This window comes from Bos indicus x Bos taurus, chromosome 13 (genome assembly GCF_003369695.1).
Source record: "Bos indicus x Bos taurus breed Angus x Brahman F1 hybrid chromosome 13, Bos_hybrid_MaternalHap_v2.0, whole genome shotgun sequence".
NCBI lineage: Eukaryota > Metazoa > Chordata > Mammalia > Artiodactyla > Bovidae > Bos > Bos indicus x Bos taurus.
The window spans coordinates 43,227,700-43,254,811 of NC_040088.1; the positions used below are offsets into that span (position 1 = coordinate 43,227,700).

Here is a 27,112-nt window from a genome sequence, read left to right on the forward strand (position 1 = left end):
GGGCTGGCTGGGCCTGATGCCATGTCAGCTCACGCTGTGCCCTCCCAGTGTCTTTCGCCCATCACCCCTCTGTTGTCTGGAAGCCCTCTTCTTGGGTTAAGGAACAGCCCTGCAGTCTCCTACACTGCTGAAACCCAGGTTTTCTCTGACTATTCTCTGTCTCCCTCAGAGGATGGGGATGAGATTGTGGCCTTTTTATTTTCCTGCAAGACCAAGTCCTGACCAAGACCACCACCCCCTCTATGGAAACCTCTGTCTCTTGACGATGCTGCGTTGTCCCTCCTTGTTGCCGGCGTGTCCTCTATCTTTTGCCCACTTGCTTTCTTTTAAATGGCTTCACTCTCTCCCAGTCCTTTTCCTTCCTGGCAAGTTACCCATCAGCCCCATGACCCCTCACCCTCCGTGGCTTCCTGATTCTCCTCCGACCCTTGTCATGACACACATCTCTGTTTAACCACAACCTCCGTCCCGCTGATCTGTCATTCAATCATTTCCAGGCTACCTGCTGGGTTTTATTTTTACTTTTTTAAAGAAAACCTTTTTTTGGACTATCATTGACATACAACAAATTGTACATGCTTAATATATATTATTTGATAAGTTTAATCACAGGTCTACACCTGTGCAGCCATGGATACCATCATGATGATGAATATAGCCATCACTCCCAAGAATTTCCTCCTGACCACCCCTGCCCCCTTCCCCAGCTCACCCCTTAGTCCCCTGATCTGCAAACACCAGTCTGCTTTTTGGCCTTATAGCTTGATTTTTTAGAGTCTTATGGAAATAGAATCATGCAGTATATTCCCGTTTTGTTTGGCTTCTTTCACTCAGTATAATTATTTTGAGGTGCATCTGTGTTGGTGCAGATATTAACAGTTCGTTCTTTTTAACTTCTGAGTTGTACTGTATTCCATTGCATGGAGATACCATAGTTCATCATTTGATGATGGGCCTTTGGGTTGTTTCTATTAATAGTATTTGGCTACAAATAAAGCTACTGTAAACATTTGCATGCAAGTCTTTGTGTGGACACGTGTTTTCCAATCTTTGAGAATGAAGTGGCTGCATCATATAAAGACATATGTTTAACAAAGTGTTTGTACCATTTTACATTCCTGCTAGCAGTGTGAGAGTTCCGGTTACACCACATTCTCATCAACACTTCGTATGATCTGAGTTTTAATTTTAGTGGTAGTGGTATCTCATTGTGGTTGTAATTTGCATTTCTCTAATGACTACGTGATCTTTAGCGTCTTTTCATGTGCCATTTGCCACCTGTATGTCTTGGTGAAGTGTATCTATGAATCTGTTGCCTGTTTTTCAAGTTGAGGATGTTTTTTCATCCTAATACTGAATTCTAAGAGCTCTTCACATATTTTGGTTGTAAGCGTTTTAATCAAACATATGATTTGGAAGTATTTTCTTCCCATCTCTGGTTTGTCTTTTCAGTCATAATAGTTTACTTCAGGGAGTAGATGTTATTAATTTTGATGAAGTCCAGGGTATCAATCTTACTTTTATGAATTTTGCTTTTGGTGTCTTGTCTGATGAATCTTTGCCTAACCCAAGATCGCAAAAGATCTGTGTTTTCTCCTAGAGATTGTGTAGTTGTATGTTTCACATTTAGGCCCTTGATTCATTCTGAGAAAATTGTTAATGTCAGTTTCCTCCAGTGGACTGCTGCTCCCCTGTTCTCCGATGTTTCAGTGCCGGGAGGTCCTGTGCCCTTGCTCCACTGGCACTTTCGGCAGAGCTTGTGCACCACCCTTTTGGCATTTCTCCACGTTCTTATCGCTCCTCTGGTGTCATACTGCCATTGCTTATTCATTGGTTTGAGGCATGATGCACACACACACACAGGGAGGGTTTTTTTTTTTTTTTTTTAAATTAAAAATAAAGAAGAATTTTATAATGTCAATGTTAGATTCAAAATGTCTTTGTTATCTTTTAAATATCTTTTAAAGACCTTTAAAGGATTCCACTTCATTGGAAGAGATTTTGAAGTATTGAAAGTCTTGCAGTCGAAAATGAGATAAGCCAAGAAGTAGATTTTTGAAAGCAGTGATTAATTTGCTTCCATTAAAGTCAGGAAAGTAAAATTACAATACATTCTGTGTGATAAACATTTAAGCTAACGTGAGTTTTAATACTTTTTCATCTTTCAATATTGAGCTTTCTAATTTTTAAGTATTTTTCAACTACTTTAGTGTACTTATTTGTTGTTTTTACACGTGTGTCAATCTAGTGGCAATCATTAGGGTTGAAAAGACACATGCAGTGATGGGGTTGGGGATAATTATAGTTTGAATGAGGAGTTTAAACATCCAAATAGGAATGATATGTAGACAGAAACTTTTTGAAGTTAGAATGAAATGGATTTCGTAATGGTAAAGTAAAAGTAGAAATATCTCTGTGAACTTAGGGCCTTTAAGAAATACATAATGTGGGAACTTCCCTGGTAGTCCAGTGGCTGAGACTCTGAACTCCCACTGCAGGGGGCCCAGGTTCAATCCCTGGTCAGGGAACTATCCCACAAGCTGCAACTAAGACTTCTAATGATTCAACTATAGTTCCTGCATGCCACAGCTAAGACTGGTGCAGCCAAATAAATAACAAACAAAGAAGTACCTAATGTGGCCAGGGAAGGATCTTGGATCCTCTTCCCCGGTTCTCATGTTGAAACCCTCTGATATGTGCCTGCACTGCACACATTTTTCTTTATAATATTCTTATTTTAAAAGTGTTCTGAGAGTTTCTGAATACAACAGGATGGAATAGATCAAATATATATTAGTTTTCTTTTGGGCTATAACAAATTAACAGGAGGATTTTAAAAAGCAGGGGACTATTGACAGATAATGGAGCAGATTCCCTGCGTCTGTTTGTAAAGTCTGTCCTTTTTATATGTATTTACTCCTCCCTGTGCAGGGAAGAGTGGATACAGGCAATTATGGGTAGGCTGAAAGTTTAAAATAAAAACGCTGGGCTCATTTCAAGATGGGGAAGGACTGACAATCCCTGGTGGTCACACACAATGACTGGAGAACGTGTTTTCGAGGATGTGTTGTAAGACGGGGGATTTTTCAGATGTCTTGGAAGAGAGCTGTCTGTGCAGACTTCATCCCCAGTCTCCTGGGAGGTGAGGTGTCTGCTGGACCTGGCAAGCATCACCAGGTCCCCCAAGGCATCATGAAACAAAAACTAAACGGGGGCAGAATGGACTTTGTCCAAAAACGGATGAACAGGGAGGCGAGGGATGAGGACCAGTTGGTGGGTGGGTGTGGGAGAGATAGTCCGTTAGCATAGGCACTTGAGCCTCAGCTCTAAGAGCCCCGCCCAGGCAGTGCTGACCCTGAACCCCAAATCACTGGACATGCTTTGGTGATAGGAGTAGAGGGAAGCAGGCACTTCCTCATTTAATCACAAACCATTGGTAATCTAGTGCTGCAGCCTAGTCATGATAGTGGTGAGTTTCCTCTGAGCGCAGCATTAGGTGTAACAGCAGTCATACAAAGTTCCTTCAGAAAACTAGCTGGCTAATGAATTCCTAAAGTGCATGCATTTAGCTGATATTTGTGTATCTGTCCACATAGATGGGGCTTCCCAGGTGGTGCTAGTGATGAAAAACCCACCTGCCAATGTAGGAGATGTAAGAGACGCAGGTTCGATCCCTGGGTGGGGAAGATCTCCCAGAGGACAGCATGGCAACCGACTCCAGTATTCTTTCCTGGAGAATCTCATGGATGGGGGAGCCTGGTGGGCTACAATCCATGGGGTTGCAAAGAGTCGGATATGACCAAAGTGACTTAGTGCACATGCATGTCCACATAGATACAACCTGCAGCAATTGTCAAGGCACTGACTCTGTTTCTTCAAACTACGTTGGTGTTGGAAAGTGATATCCAGTTTTAAAACATTGCACAAAACTCTCCATCAGGAAATCTAAATAATATTTTTTTTCTCAAAAAATTGGAAGAAAAGCTTAAGACTTCCAGTATATTCTCATTTTTAAAGATTATATCCTTTGTGAGGTTGAGACCTCATTTAGGGGCCACATGTGATACTGAGGTGGGGTTGCCAAGCTGTCTCCATGCTAAAGGCATGGACACATCCAGAGGGTCACAGGTACACGTCTCCATCCTCCTGAGGAGCCTTCTCACCCCATAGGCTGTACTCCGTGGTTTTGCTCTTGGCTGAAGTAGTTCTGACCAAACTTTTGAGTCCCTCTCCTCGACAGTGACCCAAGTGCTCTGCAAGGTGATTTATAGATGGACTGAAACCATAAATGTGGTTGTCATTGCAAGCAGAGTGGCATGCTGTCCTGAATATTCGTAAAACGTTCTTGTAAAAATGTTTTGTGAGCGGTAGTTTTATATTATGTTTTCCTTTAGAGATTTAAAAAAGTCATTCATTTTGTGCCTGACAGAAACATTTTCGCATAATCAATCCACTGTGGGCATTTAGGTTACCTTACTATAAATCATTTTGACTCTTTTAAAAGAATTTGTAGAAGTTCATACTTAGAATGCTTTTATCCTGAAAACATCTCTCCTTCTGTGACATTGCTTTGCTTCTGAAGGTCAGCCTTCTAACTTTTATGTTTGAAAAGTGGTATAAGCACATTTTTTCTTTCTAAAACTAAAAATAGATCTTAAATATGCATTCATATATTCCATTTCTAATTCATTTTTTTAAACTTTCAGGCTCAACTTTAAAGAAGCTTCTACACACTGGAAATTCTATTAAGGTATTTATTTTAGATGCAAATGTAATGGCTTTTTTCATTACTTTTAAACTTATTCATACCATAAAATGGCAGCATTAAGCCATTAAAAAAAATTCTTTAAAATCCATTTAACTTAGTTTTAGTTTTTTATTGAGAAATGATATGACAAATACTGTTGGAGTTTTTGTTCTTACATCATAATTTACTGTGATAGACATTTTCAACCTTCTCAGGAGAAAGTGGCTTGGGACTGGGAGTTTGGAATCCTGCGTTCTGATTTTGATTCTACTATTCAGCTGAGGTGCTGACTGCTTCAGCTTCATTGTTGGAAAGAGAAGGGGTTGACCCAGGTCCTGCCTAAGCCTCAGAGCTAATGTTTCTGATTCTGTACACCCCAGTAATCTTGTTAAAAACTATAGTTGTCTCAGAATCATTTTTTGCTATTTTTGAGAATGCTTGTGGAGAAAAAGGGCAGCAGAACCTTACTCTCGAATGTTTATTATTCTTTTTTTTTTTTTGCAGCAGCAGCAGATTGATCGTATAAGTTAGGTTAAAATTGGCTAATTTTAAATGACTGTGCCTTTTAAAATGACAGTCTACTGTTTAATACCGGAATAATACTTATGACCCTGAAACATAAGTAGCAAGAGAAACCAGGATGTATATTTTATGGAAGATAATTCACTCATAGCTATTTAATTTACGTGTGTGCCTTTAATAAGCTAATATATTTTGGTGTTTATATTAGCTTAAACAGCCCCTAACCACTCAAACTGTATAGGTTCATGCTCTCTTACTTGTTGGGAAAAAAAAAAGAGACGAACTGTCTATAGTTTCACAATTTTTCTGTATTTTCTCCTTTCTATTTTAATTAATGGTCTTATAGCTAAAACTTACCAGGTTGTTATCTTCTGTTTATTATTGATCTTATTTATATTTTATTATCTTAATAGCTTAGTTGGTAAATAATCCAGCTGCAATGCAGGAGACCCCAGTTCAATTCCTGGATCGGGAAGATCCCCTGGAGAAGGGATAGGCTACCCACTCCAATATTCTTGGGCTTCCCTTGTGGCTTAGCTGGTAAAGAATCCGCCTGCAATGTGGGAGACCTGGATTTGAACCCTGGGTTGGGAAGATCCCCTGGAGGAGGGAATGGCTACCCACTCTGGTATTCTGGCCTGGAGAATTCCATGGACTGTATAGTCCACGGAGTTGCAAAGAGTCAGACACGACTGAGCGACTTTGACTTCACTTCACTTTACTTTAAATACAGTTAACCTAAAAAATTGGAGACTTTATCAAAGTGTCTAGAAACTTTGCTGTTGTTAAATTTGATGTAATTTGGTTAGATATACATAGAAAGTGAAAATGAAGTCGCTCAGTCGTGTCTGACTCTTTGCGACCCCATGGACTGTAGCCTATCAGGCTCCTCCGTCCATGGGATTTTCCAGGCAAGAGTCCAGGAGTGGATTGCCATTTCCTTCTCCAGGGGATCTAGCCCTGATATATATATATATTTTTTGTCTGGCGGTGAATCGCATTATGTATTCAGCAAAGTCACCACTTATCTGCTGGGCAGGTGTGAGCAGGGTAGGGCAGTGGTGAGTCCAGGGCTTGTCTAGAGGGGCTCCCGGGGATCACAGTTGATGGGGTTCTGTCTTGGTGTATTTGACTTCTCTGGGGAGTCAACCAAGCTTTCCCTCCCTCCCCTCCCTCCATCTTCCCCCCCATCTTCCCCCTCTCTCTTTCTTCCTTCCTCCTTCTGTCCTTCCCACTTTCCTTTCATTCCATCCATCCCCTTTCCCCCTTCCTTCCCTCCTCTCCTTCCCTTCCTCCCTTCTTTCCTTTCTTCCCTCCTCTCCTTCCTTCCCTCCATCTCTCCTCCCCTCTTACTTTCCTGCAGACCCTGGGCCTGGTTTGAACCCTGGCTCTTTAGAAATTAGCACCATTTTGGTGTCACTGAAGAGGCACCAGGCAGCCCCTCAGTTGCCTGCTTTCGGAGCTCACTACATCTTTCAGCTGCGTCTGATTTTTTTTTTCCATCTCTTTTGCTTATTTAATCTCTTTTATTGACATCACCTTTCCAGCCATTTAGGGATATAAAAATGGAGTTACCTGTGTTTACGAATTCTAGGAATGGGATGAAGCTGAAAGTTTTAAGTGCAGAGAAGGAAAAAGGTCACATCTGCCTGTATTGATGTTTTTCTATGGGTGATGCCGACTATTTGGAGCCAGGGGAGGGCATCAGGAGAACAGGATAGGGAAGCCAGAGGCTGCCTGTCCCCCTCAGCCAGGTCCGTGGGGCCCTTTTAGGTCTAAGTGTTGTGATTTTCAAGAACATGGTACCTGTGTATAATGCAGTGACCTGACAGGTTCTATCCAAAGCACGGTGTAAATCCGGAGCAAGATTCTCTTTGCGTGGTTTTCATGAGTAATCGAGCGTTGATGACACCATTGCTGTAAGGAATAAAATGCAACTACTAGGAAATGCTTAGGTAGCAGTTACTGTGAGCCAGGCAGTTCCAGTCCACTTCACCGTATACGAGCACTTGGTGATAAACTTTGTTATCACCCCTGCTTCACTGCTGGGGAGGTGAGGCACGGAGAAGTTAAGTGGTCCTCCACACTCACAGCTCAGCTAGAAAGTGGCTGAGGCTGCACTGGAGCCCAGCTCCTCCGGCCCTTGTGCTGGGCTGCAGTGTCCTTGCTTCCTGGTCACACAGGGGAGGACTTGGTGCAGGACTTCAGTGATGCTTTGAGCTTCTAGATCTGTCCCTCAGAACCAATGCTGCACTGTAGTACACTCATACAAGTATGACTGCCTGTTTCATTTTGCTGCCTTTCGTTTTGTTTTTAGATAAGATGTGAAGGAATCCGGCTGTTTCTTCTGTGGCTTCAAGCACTTCAGACGAACTGTGCAGAAGAGCAGGTGCTGATTTTTGCTAGCCTGGTGCCAGGATTCCCTGCCATCATGTCGTCCAGGGGGCCCTGTACACTGGACACGCTCATCAACCCTGGCCCCAACATGGCTGATGGTGAGTGATACTGGCCCATCCAACAGGCAGAAACTACCCTCCACGTTGCGATAAGGAATCCCTCATTCTGTCCTTTTCCTAACAGAAACCTCGGTTTCATGGATGGATTCTGAAGAGGAATTGTTGTTGTTCAGTCTCTAAGTCCTGTCCAACTCTTTGCAACCCCCAGGACTACAGCACGCCAGGCTTCCCTGTCCTTCACTATCTCCCTGAGTTTGCCCAAACTCATGTCTGTTGAGTCTATGATGCCATCCAACCGTCTCATCCTCTGTCACTCTCTTTTCCTTCTTCCCTCAATCTTTCCCAGCATCAGGGTCTTTTCCAGTGAGTCAGCTTTTTGAAGTAGGTGGCCAAAGTATTGGAGCTTCAGCTTCAGCATCAGTCCTTCCAGTGAATATTCAGGGTTGATTTCCTTTAGGACTCACTGGTTTGATCTCCTTGATGTCCAAGGGACCCTCAAGTCTTCTCTAGCACCACAGTTCAAAAGCATCCGTTCTTCAGTGCTCACCCTTCTATATGGTCCAACTCTCACATCCATACATGACCACTGGAAAAACCATAGCTTTAACTATACAGACCTTTGTCAGCGAAGTGATGTCTCTCCTTTTTAATATGCCATCTAGGTTTGTCATAGCTTTTCTTCCAAGGAGCAAGCATCTTTAATTTTGTGGCGGCAGCCACTCTTCACAGTGATTTTGGAGCCCAAGAAGATAAGCTCTGCCACTGTTTCCATTTTTTCCCCATCTATTTGCCATGAAGTGATGGGACCGGATTCCAGGATCTTAGTATTTTGAATGTTGAGCTTTAAGCCAGCCTTTTCACTCTCCCCGTTCACCCTCATTAAGAGGCTTTTTAGTTCTTATTCACTTTCTGCCATTAGAGTGGTGTCATCTGCATACTCCTGTTTTACAGACATTTGAACTGACAGAACTGGAGCCTGTTTTATATGAAATGATGACAGGAGAGATTTACTGGAGTGGAGGAAACTGGAGGGGAAGGAAGGGGACAGCTGTTGGCAGGAGCAGAGACACATGGTGTGTCTGGCTGGAGCAAGTGCTTTTGTTGCTGTTCATGAGATTTAAATCTGCATCCAAACTGCTGCCTGTTTTCCGTACAGCGATTGTTTTATAAGTGGGTGTTCATTTGTTCCCCTGGCTCTTTTTAAAAAAATATTTATTTATTTGGCTTGTTATTGTTGTTCAATTGATGAAGTCGTGCTTGACTCTGCGACCCCATGGACTGCAGCACGCCAGGCTTCCCTGTCCTTCGCTGCCTCCTGGAGTTTGCTCAGACTCATGTCCATCGAGTCAGTGACGCCAGTCAACCGTCTCATCCTCTGTCGTCCCCTTCTCCTGCCTTCAATCTTTCCCAGCATCAGGGTCTTTTCCAATGAGTTAGCTCTTCACATCAAGTGGCCAAAGTAATGGGGCTTCAGCTTCAGCATCAGTCCTTCCAATGTGTTCAGGGTTGATTTCCTTTAGGATTGACTGGTTTGATCTCCTTGCAGTCCAAGGGACTCTCAAGAGTCTTCTCCAACACCACAGTTCAAAAGCATCAGTTCCTCAGTGCTTAGCTTTCTTTATGGTCCAGCTGCATAGGATCTTACTTGTGGTGCACGGAATCTCCGTTTTGGCATGCCCTCTCTTCATTGCAGCACTTGGGCTCAGTAGTTGCATTGCTTGGGCTTAGTTGCCTCGTGGCATGTGTGACCTTACCTCTCCAACCAGGGGCTGAACCCATGTTCCCTGCATTGGAAGGCAGATTCTTAACTACCGGATCACCAGGGAAATCCCTGATGCTCCAGGCTCTTTATCACCAGATGTGTATTTTCATGCAGTTTTCATGAAGAGCAGTGGTGGCCTCATGGGACTAGTAATGCCATCTTTTGAGCCCAGGGAGTTTTCAAGGAACTTGCCTAATGGGCAAGTTTTGTCACTGCGGATCACTGTATTGCCCAGTGACAGGTATTTGACCTTGGGCTGGTCAGAGCAGAAGGTGCAAGGGTGAGGAATGGTCCAGTGAGGGAGGTGGCTTTGTGGGCATCTGTCCCCTGGTCATGTGGCCTGACCTGCGGTGTGAGCAGTTCCAGTGCTTGGTACCTGTATTGTATTTGGTTATTTTATGTTGCTTTACCTTTTAAAATTTTTATCAGAGTATAGTTGATTTACAATGTTGTGCTAGTTTCTGCTATACAGTGAAGTGAGGCACTTTAAAAAAATTATTTAATTGGAGGATAATTGCTTTACAATGTTGTATTGGTTTCTGCCATACAACAATGTGCATCAGCTACAAGTATACATATATCCCCTCCCTTTTGAGCCTCTCTCCCACTCCACCCGCCATCCCACCCCTCTTGGTCATGTCAGAGCACCGAGCTGAGCTCCCTGTGCTTTACAGCAGCATCCCACTACCTGTCTATTTTACACAAGGTAGCATAAATGCGTCAGTCCTGCTCTCTCAGTTGGTCCCACCTTCTCCTTCCCCACGTGTCCACCTGTCCCTTCTCTACATCTGCATCTATTCGGGCCTTGCAAATAGGTTAATCAGTACCATTTGTCTGCAGTCCATATAGGCACATGTATTTTAATAGAGGCCATTTTTAAAGCCCTATTTGAAATTTAACTTTGGTGAAGGAGCTTTCCTTGTTTCCCACTCTGCAGCGAAGATCCATCCGGAAGAAATCACTCCACTGCTGCCAGCCGTATCAGGGGAGAAGATCGCCGAGGACCAAACGTGCTTTTTTCTTCAAGTGCTGTTGAAATACATGGTTACTCAGGTATGAGCGGAACCACGGATGATTCAGTGGTGTTCACATCCTCACTAGGGAAGAGAAAACACGGCCTCTTCTCTTCCTGTTTGTCCGTATTTTTTACTTTTGTTTTTTCTTGGTGATTTTATGTGATATTTCACTAAATGTAGAACGTATGCTAGGATGCTTCAGCAAAGACCAGGCCTGCATGCTACTGTGTGTGTGTGTGTAAAGGAAGCAGTTCCGTCCTCCATCTGCCTCCTTTACTTTCATACAATCTCATATTATTCAGTTCATATATGACACTTCTCACTAAATGCGTGGGCATCTGAATCACCAAGTCATTCTCTGCAATACCAGTGCCACAGTTTCACTCACTTCCAACCCTGCCTCCCCGAGGTGGTCTCAGATCTCACAGGAAAGTTCTCTGGCCTGTATCCCTCCCGCCCCCACTCAGTGCCAGTCACAGGTAGCCGGTCCCAGGTTGCCCACAGCTTCCATCCAGTTTGGCTACAAATCAAAGGGTCCCATGACTCCCTCCTCAGGTTCAGTGAATTTTAGAGTAGCTCACAGAACTGGGGGAAGCATTGGTTCAGTTGCCCATTTAGGAAAGGGTGTGGCAAAGGACACAGGTGACAGCTGGATGAAGACACACACGGGATGAGGTCTGTGGTGAGGGGGGTTCTGAGTGCGGGGGCTTCTGTCACTGTGGATGGGGGTGCGTCACCCTCCCGGAGTGTCCATGTGTTCAACCCGGACACTGCCTGAAACCTGGGGCTGTTGGGATTTTTATGGTGGCTTCTTTGCAGGAGAGATGATCAGTTATCAACTCCATTTCCAGCCCTTCTCTCCTCTTGGAACAGTGGTGCAGGCGGCAGGGTGAGAACTGAGAATTCTGAGCTTCCAACCATGGCTTGGTCCTGCTGGTGACCAGCCCCATCTGGGAGCCCCTTCAGAGTTGCCCAGAGCTCTGGTCACAAAGAAGTGAGCAGGGAGCTAGGGCCTCTGTGCCAGGAGCTGAGGGCAGAGACCAGTATAGCAGTTTCTGTTATCTCCCTTTTTTTGCCTGTTTGCTCTTCCGCTGCCCCATTCTCTGTTCTGAGGAGAATGGATGGGAGAGGAGCAGGCCCCGGGGCTGACTGGGCGGTCCCGAGTGATGGGCAAAGGGCAGGGGCCTGAAGGAAATCTGTGGATTATCTCTTCCTGTTACTAGCACAGCCTCCTTTATGTCAGATGATCCTTTCTCTTAACAAATCATTCACTTCTGATTTCACCAGGGAATTTGTGTCTCTCGGTCAGTATTTCTGGACATTGATGTGGCTTGGGAAATGCTACTGTTTCTTTTCTCTCAGCAAACACATCCCTGGTCCCTGAGCTTCTCCAGGGCATATGTTCAGACTCTGTCCTTCCTCTCACAACCTGGTGTGTTGTTGTTCCGTCACCAAGTTGTGTCCGATTCTTTGTGACCCCATGGACTGCAGCACACCAGGCCTCCCTGTCCATCACCAACTCCCAGAATTTACTCAAACTCACGTCCGTTGAGTTGGTGATGCCATGCAACCATCTCATCCTCTGTCGCCGCCTTCTCTCTAGCCCTCAGTCTTTCCCAGCATCAGGGTCTTTTCCAGTGAGTCAACTCTTTGCACCACGTGGCCCAAGTATTGGAGCTTCAGCTTCAGTTGATGTGTAACCTCTGCCCATCCAGTTCCTCACCCACTTGGGCCCATGACACTCACTGTCACCTGCCTTTTTTTGTCCTGTCACTGTGAAATCGGGGCCCAGGGTGACCAGGGTCTGGTGTGTCAGGTCCAGAGAAGGACACGAGTGTTGGCCATCCTGGACCTCTGGACAACTTGGGGACCCCTCCTTCCTCAGGGTCTCTGCTCCTGGGATGACCCCCCACTCCTCCTCTTTTCCAGTTTTCTCTAAAGGCTGTGTTTCCTCTGCCCCCTCTGCCCATCGTGTCCCTCAGGGTGACCCCGTCTGCTCTTCTCTCCCCGGTTCCTCTAGCAGCACCACAAGTTCAGGACTCCTGCATCCTGGGTGCCAACCTGGGTCCTCTCACCTCTGGGAAGCCCTGGGTCTTGGCCGTGTGGGCCCCTGCTGCCCACATCTCAGCCCCATCTGTCCAGGAGTGGTCGGGTCTGGCCTTCTATCCGTTGCAGAAAAACAGCAGAGTAGCCAGAACCCGGGTGGGCTGGGGGACTTGGGTTTCATTCCAGATGTGTCACTAACGAGCTGTGTGACACGCTGATCCCATAACACCCCGGATCCCAGCAGAGGAGGACTGGTAGAGGGTGGTGGTGAGCCCTCTCTGCTGTGTGCAGGGTTGTATGCGGTGTCCACTTGCCCCTCCTTCCCCGGTCTGTCGGGCAGGTGGGTCCTCCGAGCAGAGCTTCCTCCTTGCCTTACCTGGAGGGATTCTGACAGGTGATGGACACTGGGCCCCTCGTCCCTAGACTGCAGGTGCTCCAGGTGGGCTGGTCAGGAGGATGTTGGGATGCTTTGCTCTGGAGCTTGGTGGTCTCACAAGCATGACAGCCACCAGTAGGAACTCTCGAAGGGCCTGTTCACACCGCGTTTCCCTGGGTGGTAGGAGATGGCTCTCGATCACCTGTTTGGATTCCTGACCTGTGCGGGTCGCTCCCTGCAGAGGAAGTGTTTGCAACATTCCTGCCGGGCCTACACAGAGCTGGCTGTTTGACAGGGAAGCAGTGTCTTCACACATGGGAGTTTTAAACTTAATGGCTTATCCCAGCCTGCAGATGGTGTTGTTTTTTTTAATTGAAAAATAGTTGATTTACAATGTCATGTCAGTTTCCGGTGCATAGAGCAGTGATTCAGTTACACATGTAGCCTTTGGATTGCTTTTTTGTGTGCTTTGCAAGATTCTGTAGCTTTGCCTTTTGATAATGATTTTTTTTTTTTCATGTAGGTAACATGGTATGAAATTCTTGCAAGAGATTGTTTCTTTAATTCTTGTGTATTATAAATGGCCTCTTTTGCACTGCTGCTGCTGCTGCTGCTGCTAAGTCACTTCAGTCGTGTCCAACTCTGTGCGACCCCATAGACAGCAGCCCAGCAGGCTCCCTTTTCCCTGGGATTCTCCAGGCAAGAACACTGGAGTGGGTTGCCATTTCCTTCTCCAATGCATGAAAGTGAAAAGTGAAAGTGAAGTCGCTCAGTCGTGTCCGACTCTTAGCGACCCCATGGACTTCAGCCTTCCAGGCTCCTCTGTCCATGGGATTTTCCAGGCAAGAGTACTGGAGTGGGGTGCCATTGTCTTCTGCATCTTTTGCACTACTTCTGGATAAACATTTTAAGGGCACAAAGAGTGTTAAATCATCACAAGGAACATGGAGAAAAAAATACAGGAATGATGTAGTGGGGCAAGTTTAAAAGATACCATCAGCTTTGATTGTTTTCTTTCTTGAATATCCAGTAAAAATGCTGTTTTTTATGTAGTTACTGTTTTGTTTTGAAGTATTCATTCTTGGAATCATTTGAGTATTAAGATGTTATTACATGATGGTCAATGCTATTTGTCAAGTGTTTCATTTAGGATGGGGGTTTTAACAGTGTATCAGCATTTCAGCTGATATTCATTAATGTGAAGTGTAACTATATGTATGTTCTCCCCCGCCCCCCATGACTATTATCTGAAGGCCGCAAGCTTGGAGTGGAAGCATAAGGAGAATCAGGAGACTGGGTTTAAATTTCTGTTTACGTTGTTTCGAAAGTATTACCTTCCTCATCTGTTTCCCTCGTTTACCAAGTCAACCAACATCTACAAGCCTGTGCTGGGTGAGTACTGATAGCTGTGTGTGCAGTCTCTTACAATGATTAAGTAAAATAATTTTTTTTTCATATTTAATAGTCACTTTGTTGTAAGGGTTTTCCAGTTTCTTAATAAATGATTTGAACTATTTGTACAGACTGAGATTTGCCTGAGTCCTGAGCAATAAAGGCCATCTGTGGGTCCTGTAACTCAGGAGTAATTTGATACGGATCATGGTATATTGATCCCTGGGGTCGGGAAGATCCCCTGGAGGAGGGCATGGCAACCCACTCCAGTATTCTTGCCTGGAGAATCCCCGCAGACAGAGAAGCCTAGTGGACTACAGTCTGTGGGGTCACAAAAGAGGCAGACACGACTCAGCAACTAAACAGCAGCATTTAAGCAACCAGATGTATGTCTATTTAATTAGAAATGGAAACATTCTTAGGGGTTATATGATGTTAAGAGTCATGAACCTGGGGACTTCCCTGTGGTCCAGTGGTTAGGATCTCACCTTCCAAAGCGGAGGGTGCAGGTTCAATCCCTGGTTGGGGAACTGAGATCCCACATGCCTCATGGCTAAAAAACCGAAACATAGAGCAGAAGCAATATTGTAACAGATTCCATAAAGACTTTAGAAATGGTCCACATTAAAAAAGAAAAAAAGATTCGCTAACCTGATCATGTGTTCTCTTGTCCTGCAGACATCCCCCACCTGAGACCAAAGCCTGTGTATGTCACTACCACTCGAGACAATGAGAGCATTTACAGCACAAAGATCCCGTACATGGCAGCTCGTGTCGTCTTCATTAAGTGGATGGTGACTTTCTTTTTGGAAAAAAAGTATCTAACTGCAACACAGAACACTAAGAATGGAGTTGATGTATTGCCTAAAATCATTCAGGTATGTCATTCGTCACTTTTTTACCTTTTAATTCTGGTGTCTTAAGCCCTACTAACCCCAAAGTAATGGACTGTCAAGGCTGTTGGCTCTCAGAGGTTGTTGGCTATGGGGACTCGGTTTCACTGGCTCCACCCTCTGTGATGCTGAGGTTTCAGAGGAAGTGTAAGTTAGCACTTGCTGGGTTCTCTTGGCCTTGCCATGACGAGGCAACCTTGTGGCCTTTTGAGCAGGTAGCTGACGTGTGTGCTCCTGGCTCCCTCTTACCTCCCCTCCTTCACTCAGCCCCCAGTGACCTCTGAGCACGAGACAGAGGGCCTCCCTGGCCTTGCTCACTCCAGTCCAGGGAAGGTCCCCAGCAATCATGAGGTGGTCACGGACAGGTCACCTGAGCCTGCCAGGTGCCCCCTGGGCTCTTGGGGAAGGGGTGGGTCAGCACCTCTGGATTTCAGGTGGTCGTTGAGCCATGATGGGGTCCCCGGAACAGAAGGCAGCGCTTTCTGAGGCCTGGGTGAAGCCCTCTTCTCACGTGGGGCCTATGGGGCCTCACTCTCTCCCTGGCCTTGGTCAGATGCATGGGGCTTTCCCGGCAGGTGACGTGTCTTCAGGCTTTTGTGCAGGCAGAGCAGGACACCAGTCAGAGTGGCCGTTGCTTGGAGGAGTCACAGTTTTGTGTGCTCTTATTTATTGGCTCCAAGGACAGAGCCAGGAAGTGTGGTCCACTTAGTGCAGGCTGGCCGATGCCCTGCAGTTCCTAGACGTGTGACGTCCGTCCCAGGCTGGAGGGTGCATCACCCCTGCCCTTGCCGAGGGGTCCTCAGTCCCCTCATGGTGGAGCACCCAGCAGGTCCAGAACACAGGGTCCATAATAAGAGCAACAAAAGACTTGCTAAAAGTTAAAAAAAAAACCAAAACTTTAATTTCTGAATTTACAAATTTAGTAGGTAAACTCAAAATGGTAATAGTCACTGCTGAGGACAAACTTGGTTTTCTGAAGAACTGTCGCACAGCACTGATTAAAAAAAAAAATCAGAGATGGAACTCAGGAACTAATATTAATAGATAAGACCATAGGTGCAGACCTACTTTGCAGACATTGTGAGGGCAGAAGGAAAAAAGAACAGGACATAACTGTTGTAGGAAGGGGGAGGGCCCCCTACAGGGCCCCAAGAGTGGGCTCTTGTCTAACACTCGGAAAAGAATTGTCAGAGGAGACACGTGCTGACAAAGCAAGAGATTTTATTGGGAAGGGCACCCGGGTGGAGAGCAGTAGGGTAAGGGAACTCAGGAGAGCTGCTCTGCCGAGTGGCTCTCAACGTGGTGTTTTATGGTGATAGGATTAGTTTCCAGGTGGTCTTTGGCCAATCGTTCTAATTCAGAGTCTTTCTTGGTGGTGCATGCATTGCTCAGCCAAGATGGATGCTAGCGAGAGGGATTCTGGGAAGTGGATGGACATGCGGTGTCTCCTTTCAACCTTTCCCGAACTCTTCTGGTTGGTGGTGGCTTATTAGTTCCTCCTTATCAGGATCTCCTGTCATAAAACAACTCATGCAAATGGTTACTATGGTGCCTGGCCAGGGTGGATGGTTTCAGTGTGCTTCCCCTAACAACTCGTCCCTGAGAGACTTCATACTAAAGATACTTCTTGGGAATTGGGGCAGAGGTCTCTTTCTTCTGTAACTTCTTCCTGCTCTGCATGGGCATAGGCCTGTCTAGCAGAGCAGAGGTCTCTCTCTACCTGATCTAAGTTGGGATGTTCCACATCTGAAACCAGCTTCCACCCTTGTAGTAACATCAATTTGGCTTGGAACTGCTGGAGTCTGCTGGAAATAAACTTTGTAAGGAGCTGGAGTATACAGGGGCCAAATAGGAGGCCTAATAAGACAGTTATCACTGGACCCATGAACGGTAGGAGCCAAGAAGGGAGAGAAAGAGAACTGCATGCACTTGTTGAACTCAAATCCTGGATCTTTGTGGCCTGTTCCAAAAGCCCCTTGATATCTTCTTGGACCTGCCCAGACTGGTTGTAATAAAAACAGCATTCTTCCTTTAGATAGAGACAAGTGCCCCCCTGTCCTGCAGTCAGTAAATCTAGGGCCTGACGATTTTGTAGGACCATTGCGGCTAGGGAGTCTAACTGGGATTGTAGGCGTTGGAGGTCCTCGCCGTTTTTTCTATGGATACAGCAGTGTTGGTAGAAAGCTGCTGAAATTTATGTAAAGAAGTTCCCCCCATGGCAACTCCTGTCAAACCAGCAGTCAGTACTAATGCCAGGAAAAGAGGGGTAAGTATTACTGCATGACGTATCCTCTGGTTGGTATATACTGGTAAAGGCAAGGAAGTATTACTCCAGGCCAGATCTGTGTGGGGTGTAACATGCCCTAGGGAGCAAGTTCCTGACTAAAAAGGTGGTAGGGATAAATAAGCTTTATCCCCACATATGAAATAGACACCATGACTGGGTTTAAGCTGGGCAGCAAAACGGGTTTACCAAAGAGGAAAAGGATTTCCATCTGCCTTACAACTGGAGCATGGCATAATGGAACAGAGGCAGTCTCTTAGTAGCTGGGAGGAGACCGTCACTCCACTTGCTGCAAAACCAGCAGCAGTGAGGGCATTTAGGAAGGGATGTAAGTGTTGTGAGGCATCCTGGGTTTTGTCCTCGAGGTAGAGAGTATTTTGTTTAGGCTCCCACCATAGGGTTAGGTTTTCAGGGGTGGGTACCCAAGGCAATGGCACCCCACTCCAGTACTCTTGCTTGGAAAATCCCATGGATGGAGGAGCCTGTTAGGCTGCAATCCATGGGGTCGCTAAGAGTCGGACACGACTGAGTGACTTCACTTTCACTTTTCACTTTCATGCATTGGAGAAGGAAATGGCAGCCCACTCCAGTGTTCTTGCCTGGAGAATCCCAGGGACGGGGGAGCCTGGTGGGCTGCCGTCTATGGGGTCGCACAGAGTCGGAAACGATTGAAGTGACTTAGCATACCCCTACAGGGAATAACGGGTCAGAGTTGCCTGCCCAATTTAGAAACCAGGATGAATGGGTGTGGCTCTTTGGTCGTCCAGAACAGAACATGGATTTTCGAGACTGGTTAATAGCATCCGAGGAGAGCCTCATGTTTGGGGATAGGTATAGTGTATTAGTTCTGCCAGAACCTCTAGTTCCTAGACGTTGGGCTAAATCGTAATACCCTAGTGAAATTTCTAGGTCCCAGTTTTTCCCATCAGTTTCAACCGTGAAGGTCACCGCACATTGTGAGTTGCCTAGATTTCCCACTGACACCCCTGTCAGGGAGTCGCTTTTTAGACAGATAGGGAAGGTCACTTGGGGAATGTTAGTCAAGAGAGAAAATAAGGGCTCAGGTGGGATTGCAGATGTTATTGAGGGAGTAAATATAGACAGTTGTTGCTGATACTGAGGCATGAAGTTTTTTTCCCCTTTTTCCCAAAAGGCCATACTGTGACCAGATGGAGTGCACTGGGTAACAGCATGTAGCTCGGTTGGAAGGGTGGGCCACTGATACCCTGGGATAGGTTGGACATACCCCCAACTTCTGCCATTAATGCAGATCCAGCAGGGACTGGTTAGGCTGAGTCGAGAAGCAGTGTGGTTTGCAGGCATATATGCCTCGTTTAGGGAGAGATTAATAGCCACACAGGGAGACATGATTAGAATGAGGAAGAACATCATAGGATGATTGACTTATTTGATGGGGTTCCGCCTGAACAAGAGTCTGAGATCTTCAGCAGGTTCACAGGAATAGTCGTCCTCTGGTTTTGGAGTCTTAGTCCCTGTCCCCCCCTCCTGTAGGCCATACGGTTTTATTCTAGAATTGTGGACCCAGGCAGATAGACCCCTCACTTTAATAGCAGTTGAAGTTACTAGGACAGCCTGATATGGTCCTGTCCATTTCTTGGACAGCTGGCTTGGACTCCCTTTTTCTTGCCAGGTCTTTACTAGGTCCCCCGGCTCTACCTGGGGATTTTTCAAGTTTTCCTGTGGTCTAGGGAGGATCTGTTCTCCATATCGTTGGAGTTCTTGTTGAAACCTTCCCAGGTCAATTATATGTTTTAAGAGAGTATTGGTGTCCTCATAAGAAAACAAATCCGAAGTTAAGAATGGACATCCATACCTCATTTCATAAGGACTTAATAATAGTGGCTGTTTGGGGGCTGTCCATACCCTCATGAGGGCTATGGGTAACGTATGGATCCACTTATTATGTGTTTCTTGATATAGCTTGGCCAGAGCCCTTTTAAGAGTCTGGTTGGCTCTCTCTACCTTTCCCAAAGCTTGAGACCTCCAGGATGAGTGGAGGCGGTATTTTATGCCTAAGCATGCGGCCAGGTTCTGGGATATCGTGGCTGTAAATGAGGGCCCACCGTCACTCTGAAGTGATCGAGGCAACCCAAACCTAGGTACTATCTCCTTCAGCAGAGCTTTACAGACTTCTGTGGCTCTCTCTATCTTAGTAGGGAATGCTTCAATCCATCCTGTGAACGTGTCAATAAAGTCAATAAAGACTAGCAAATAAGAAAACCGTTGGTCTTTGGCATGGCTGTAAAATCCACCTGCCAGTCCTCTCCTGGGTATGATCCCCGATGTTGGACAGGTTTAATTAGAGATGACAAGGGTCTGGTTTTTGAATTATTTCTTAGACAGGGACCACAATTCTGTGTGACCTAACAACCTTAGCCAACTGGGGATGGTAGAGAATAGGCTTGAGCAAGATTTCCAGATTATCTCTTCCAAAATGGGTACTTTTATGTAAGGAGTTAATAATTTTCCAAACCTGAGAGTCAGGGAGTATTACTTGGGCCTGATCAGTCTGAAACCACCCATGTGACCCAGTCTTCCAGCCCCGCTTAGCATATCGGGAATGTTCCTCTGGGGTATAATCTGGAGACAGGGTTTCCTTGGGGAAAGGGAGGCAGATATCAGTGACAGGGGTAGCCTCCCTAGCAGCTCGTTTTGCCTCCTGATCAGCTTTTCTATTTCCCTGGGCCTCCTCTTCTTGCCCCTTTTGGTGACCTTTACAGTGGATAACAGCTAATTTTGCAGGAAGTTTGACTGCCTCCAGGAGCCTGAGAAAGAGCTCTTTGTGTTTAATAGGAGAGCTTCAAGCACTGAGCATCCCTCTTTCTTTCCAAATTCTGGCATGAATTTACAAATTTAGTAGGTAAACTCAAAATGGTAATAGTCACTGCTGAGGACAAAATTGGTTTCCTGAGGATCTGTCGCACAACACTGATTAAAAAAAAAATCAGAGATGGAACTCAGAAACTAATATTAATAGATAAGACCATAGGTGCAGACCTACTTTGCAGACATTGTGAGGGCAGAAGGAAAAAAGAACAGGACATACAATTAAACCAAGAGTAAGGAAAGCTTACCTGAGCTAAAAAAAAAGTCATGCCTCAGACTGAAAGGGCCTGTGAGCCCCAGGAAGAATTAGCAAAACAGACACCAAACTAAACAGACATTTCACCTTCAGGGGTTAAAGGGAAAATGATACAGACTTCCAAACAGAAACCACAGCTATGTCAAAGGAATGACGCTGAGATTAGCACCGAATACCTAATCTAATCTACAGCCCTGGAAGCCAGAGCAACCTGTCTGTTTGTCCCTTTCTCAAAATCTCACTTCATATCACGTACATCAGCACACAGTCACATTGGTTTAAGGCCTAAGTTGATTTAAAGTCTTAAGTATACAAACAAAGTGATCAAGAATTTAGGAAAAAATCTAGGGGAGACGTATAAACTTGGGAAGTGGTAGACCACCTTCAGAAGAGATGAAACCCACAAACCAAAGACTAAATGAGGTTCGACTTTATTTTGAAAAACAGGAAAAAGATTTATTTATACAGTTGTTAAAGTGTTCATATCTCTGCTGTATGAAGAGCACCTATGAATAGACATGAAGACAAACAAGCTGATTGAAAAATGAACGAAGGAGGTGAAAGACAGGTCAGAGAAGAGGAAATAAGCATGGCCCTGGACCTCCCCAGCAGTCAGGGAAACAGTTCTGAGCAGCTATGAGAGCCCTCTTTTCACCTATCAGGTAGATAATATCAGAAAATTGCAAGTAGACAAAAATTTGTAGGAAACATAAGAAATTCAGTGACACTCTGATAAACTTTTCGTTCATGGCATCTAAAGCAGTTGTTCAGGCAATTCAAAACCAATACAATATTGTAAAGTTAAAAAAAAACAAAAACAAAATACTATCAGAGAAAGGATGTAACCTTTCTCCCCCACCCAGTTTCAAAGTTTCAGAAAACTATCACCTGTGCTTATTGAAAATAAGTTGCTCCTTCTTAAAAAAATACATTTGGATTATGAGAAGTTGCACGACTAGCATATTAACCACCACTTCCAGGTTCTAATTTTTTCCCTGTTGACTCTTCACACTTGTGAGTCATTTCCTTTTACTCTGTAGCTAAAGTGTCACAAGGTTCTGACCTCCAGAATCCGTTAGGAGGGTTTTATCACCCTAACAGAAAAAAAGGTGCCAGAGTTCAAATTGTCTTATCCATAAGAGAAATGTTTCACTCTCCTACAAGAGCAGCTGGAGATGAGGCTGTTACAGCCATGGCTGTGGCCACATGTGCCCTGTTTCTCTCCTCCGCCCTTTCCCTCTGGTTTCTCCCTGATGTTAGCGGCAGCAGCTGGGGCCCTCCTTCCTAGTTCACGTATAGAGACAAGCCAGAAACACAGAGCCCTTCCCTTTTGTGTGAGCGGAACTATTTAGGTTACCTGTGTGCTCTTAGGAAAGAGCAAGGCGCTGACTCAGGTCTGGAGCTGTGAATAGGTCTGGGTGGGGGTGGTAGTGACCAGCTTCCAGGAAGCGGAAGGCTCCCCTGGTGTTAGGGGTGGGTCAGCTTCCTCTGAGGCACGTGCGGCTGCAGACCAGAGTGGAGTGGGGGTGGGGGCAGAGATCTAGAGGTTCCATGAGGGGGAAAGGGATACAGAGCAGGCACCATGCAGGTGTACGGCTCCTGTGCCCTGCACATGGCCATGCCCAGACATGGCCACTGCCGTGGTCCAGGCTGCTCATACACTTCACAGTCAGTTGTTATATCAGTTTCCTGTTGCCGCTGTAGCTAATTTCTACAAATGCATTTTCTTACAACTCAGGAAGTCAGAGGGCCCAAATCGGTCTCAGTGGCTAAAGTCAGGGTGTCGGATGCTCTAGGAGAGGGTCAGTGTCTTCCCTATCTGGCCTCCACAGGCTGCCTGTGTCCCCTGGCCTGTGGCTCCTCATCACATCATTTCTCCATCTGTTTCCATCTGTGCATCATCTTCTCTGTGTCTGCTCCTCCTGCCTCCTTGTGGGTCCTGTGGTTACCTTGGGTCTACCCAGGTAATCCAGGGTACCCTCCCCATCTCAACATCCCGAATTTAATCAATCTGCTCAGTCCCTTTTGCCATGGACAGCAGCACAGTCCTGGGTTCCAGGAACTCGGGTGTGGACTTCTTGGGGAGGGTGGTCATTCAGCTTACCTGTCTCCTGTGTCCTCGTCTCTGCCTTACTGCTGTGCTTCCATCTCATCTCTTGTGCGTCTACGATGTGTTCCGCTCCCCATTTACATTATACAGGAGAGAAAGCAGTTTAAACAACCAAACATTAAATTCTGGAAATGGAGTTGAAGGAATAAAAGCACCTATAATTGTATTTATCTCCTAAAAATATTTGTTTGGAATTTCAAATTTCATGTAATTTTACCTATGTAAAGTGAACATCACTGTCTCAGTGAGCTGATCCAGAACCTCTTTTCAAAGAATATACTGCTCTTATCAAATCCCTTTAAAACAGTATTTTAAATTCTGCTTCCAAATAGGGCTCACACTTTCCACTACTACTACATTAAAAGTCATGTATGAGATGTTTTTGTGTGTGTGTGTGTGTGTGTTTTTCCCCAAAGTGAATTTACTTCCTTTTGATCAGAAACTAATATCCTTGACAGTATTTTTCACTGGAGAGGGAAGAGACTAACTCACTTACCCCTCGGAGAATCTGGTTTGACCAGTGTTCTTGTTTGGTGGCATCATTCATGGGAGAGAGAGAATATGGTTGCCTGGAAGTCCCATGCCACACTGGCAGCCATGACCACTGATCCCCCTTTCAAATTTCAATATCTTGCTGTGTCACCTCAGCCAGAAGTGTTTCCAGTGAACTATTATTTATTCCTTGGTGTATCATGTTAGTGTGAGATAGAAGTGCTTCAACCTTCTGTCATTAGAGAAAGCAGAGTAGTAATTTTAAAATTACTTAGCACATTAATTAAACATCAAAACATTAAAAGGAGGATTTCCTTGGTGGTACAGTGGATAGAAATCTGCCTGCCAATGCGAGGGACATGGGTTCGATCCCTGGCCCAGGAAGATTCCACATGTCTCGGAGTAATTAAGCCTGTGCACCACCACTACTGAGCCCAGGCTCTAAGTCCAGAAGCCACAGCTACTGAGCCCTCAATTGTTGAACCTCACAGGCCCTAGAGCCCATGCTCTGCAACAAGAGAAGCCCCCACAATGAGAAGCCTGCCTGCCACAACAAAGAGTAGCTCCTGGTCGCCACAACTAGAGAAAGCCAGTGCGTAGCAACAAAGATCTGACACAATCAAAATTAATTAATTAATTAAAATAAACCCAAAGAAGTTTATGAGGGAATGAAGAAAAAAAAAAGTTTGAGATGCTAAGACAGTTGATCATACTTATTTGTATGCTAATTCTTTATCTTTAGTTACACTGTTAAAGTGCCACTTGAATTCTGACCTGGGCCTTCCATAATGATTCATGGGCTGTGGGTTTCCTGAAACTTGTATCTCATGGGGTGAACAGTTAAAAAAATGAATCACACAAATCAACACCCCTGTGGGAGTCCGTGTACCATGCAGACCCAAATGTCTGCTGACGGCCACACGCTGGTGCTCTGTGTTCTTGTTTCTACCAAGGCAGGAGTGGGCTTCCCTCAGCCAGGTGGGCCGACTGTGATGGGGAATTGAGTGGCATCAGTTTTCACCAGCAGGATGGCAGGTGCATCCTCATTTCATACCTGCATTGTGGGTGTCCTCATCTAGTCTGACCCTGAGGGTGAGCAACTCTCAGAATGAACTGTGGGTTGAGAGGAAACCAGGGTGGGGAGGGGAAAGATTGAGTGGCAGCCTGTATCATGCATTTTCCTGAACCCTGGCCGAACAGGCCTGGTCCAGGCAGACCATATGCCTGTTTCACTGGTTAAGCCTTCCATCATATGCCAAAGAAGCAAAAATCATCTTTGCATTTACCACTGGAATCAACTAATATTAAATAATAGCTGAGAATTCCAGCTGGAATTCCAGTGGGCAGAAAATGGACCTCTCTCTCTAGTTAATTTTTATTCATGCTCTTACTGTTGATCTTCATGAAAGAGTCAAGAAATGAATAGCCTTGAAATTACTAGTTTGTTTTCACTCTCATCACTTACTATCATTATAAATGTCTTAACAACATGCAGATTTTGGAAAGCAGCATTTTGCTGGTGTGGGCTAAAGGAGGCTGGGAAAAGCATTGTTTTATCAAGAGAAGTAGTTTTCAGTTAATGGCATAATGGGAAATTCATCTGTGTTATCATTATGTTTTATTTGGATCACGGAGCTCAGTTTTCAAAAACAATTTGGTGCCTTTGAACATAATTCTTTAGTACACTATTTTGTTCTCTAATTGTCATAGAATCTGTTATCTAATGACCTCAAAACGTGTGGCTTCAAAGAACCCTTTCACCATATTATTTATTTCCCTTTTTGGGTCAGGAATTTGGGTGAGATTTGCTTGGACAATTTTGGGGATTCATGTGGCGTTAGCTGAAGTCAGTGGGTGGTGGTCTTCAGCTGGTGGCTGGTTGGTCAGGAGGCTCCAGAATGACTTCAGAGCCTGCTACTCTGGTGGGTGCAGGGGGCAGGTTGGGCTCCGCTGGGTCTCCCTTTCTATATAACCCTTCTTGCAAGGCAGTCGGACTTCTTTCCTGGCCGCTCAGGGCTCTGAGAGCAAATGTTCTCGGAGATGCTACATGGAAGCCCTCAGCCTCCTGGGTCCCCTCCACCCTTCCCCTCTGCTGGCTGACTTAGCCCTCCAGCCCATGGGGATCGAGGGGACACAGCCTTCCCATCTCTGCAGAGGGTGTGTCAGAGAAATTTGTAGCCTGTGGGGGAAATGAAAGTTATTGACCAAAAAGTCACAGGTTATTGATCCATAAGAGACATTAGACTTAATCCAGCCACTATGCTTTACAGATCAAAAATATATGTATATCAGTAAAAATGAGGAAATTTTTATTTTTCTCTGCAAATTTTTATTTTCTATGGGTTGACCCATCAAAAAGATGAAATAATTTCTATAGAGTTGCTTGTTGCACAGTGTGGCAGGGCCTTTGATAAACCACACAAGCTTATTAATAGCCCAGGCATGAAGAGAAAAATTGCTATCAATATAATTATCTACTCATTTTCTCTAGAGATTACTATTTAAATATCCTCTTTGTTTTTAAACTCTCCTTGGTAGTTGCTGAAATAATAATTTTGCACTACTTGTTTTTTGTCACTTCTTGTAAAAAATATTCACAGTTGGTAGAATTTTAGTGGTATTTGGGTTACATATTTTTGACATAAAAGAATAATAGTGTAATTTACTAAAATGAAGCAAAATTTCACGTATGTTGTGTTCGGAGGAGATCTTTAATTCTGGGGAAAATGAGCGCACCATACCCGGAGTTCGCCGAAAACAAGGTGAGTCTTCAGCCTGGCCGGGTGTCTTGGAGGATCGCTCAGGAGGGGGGGGGCGTTTTCTTGCAGACCGTCGGGGGAGGCACTGCAGTGCCCGAGCGGGTGCCGGAGCCAGACGCTGGTGGGGCGGCAGAGCAGGACCGAGGCCTCACGGATGGGAGCACCCTGTGCGAGCGCCGGCTCAGCGGCTGCAGCCTGTGCGGCATTGAGGAGGAGCACCGTGCGGTTTACGACATGGTCCAGCGCATCCTGCTGTCCACCCGCGGCTATGTCAACTTCGTGAACGAGGTGTTCCGCCAGGTGAGAGCGTGCGCATGCGTGTGTGTGTGTGTGTATGCGTGCGTTTGTGTGTTTGGGGGAGGGGGTGGGAGTGGGAGGAGTTGTGCAGGGGCAGGTCGCAAAGCTGAAGAGGTTTCTGTCTTTGTTCTGCTACTCATAATACTCCAAGGAATACAATCGCCAAGTTGGGCTGAGTTACACAACTCCATAATGATTTCTTTCATCCCACTTTTAAGGTCTCACATGGAGGGTTGGAATTTGAGCATTTTGTTCATTTTTAATGTTTCCAAGATTTCCAGGAGAAATACCAATAACCTCAGATATGCAGATGACACCACCCTAATGGCAGAAAGTGAAAAGGAACTAAAGAGCCTCTTGATGAAGGTGAAAGATAAGAGTGGAAAAGCTGGCTTAAAGCTCCACATTCAAAAAACTAAGATCCTGGAATCCGGTCCCATCACTTCATGGCAAATAGATGGGGAAACAATGGAAACAGTGACAGATTTTGGGCTCCAAAATCACTGCAGTTGGTGACTGCAGTCATGAAATTAAAAGACACTTGTTCCTTGGAAGAAAAGCTATGACAAACCTAGATCGAATATTATTAGAAGCAGAGACATCACTTTGCCAACAAAGGTCTGTATAGTCGAAGCTATGATTTCTCCAATAGTCACGTACGGATGTGACAGTTGGATCATAAAGAAGGCTGAGTGATGAAGATTAAATGCTTTCAAATTGTGGTGCTGGAGAAGACTCTTGAGAATCCCTTGGACTGCAAGGAGATCCAACCAGTCAATCCTAAAGGAAATCAACCCTGAATTTTCATTGGAAGGACTGATGCTGAATCTCCAATACTTTGCCCACCTGATGTGAAG

The 27,112-nt window shown here is 45.3% G+C and overlaps 1 protein-coding gene across 1 annotated transcript in view; it reads left to right on the top strand.

Moving 5' to 3' along the window:
- RALGAPA2 (Ral GTPase activating protein catalytic alpha subunit 2) overlaps positions 1-27,112 on the top strand; it is a 269,547-nt gene that overhangs the window by 47,570 nt on the left and 194,865 nt on the right. Inside the window, exons 5-10 of the mRNA XM_027559590.1 lie at positions 4,707-4,750; positions 7,587-7,764; positions 10,425-10,540; positions 14,179-14,317; positions 14,996-15,195; positions 26,028-26,258. Of these exons, the coding sequence (XP_027415391.1) occupies positions 4,707-4,750; positions 7,587-7,764; positions 10,425-10,540; positions 14,179-14,317; positions 14,996-15,195; positions 26,028-26,258 (908 nt within the window). The remainder of the gene's footprint in view (positions 1-4,706; positions 4,751-7,586; positions 7,765-10,424; positions 10,541-14,178; positions 14,318-14,995; positions 15,196-26,027; positions 26,259-27,112) is intronic.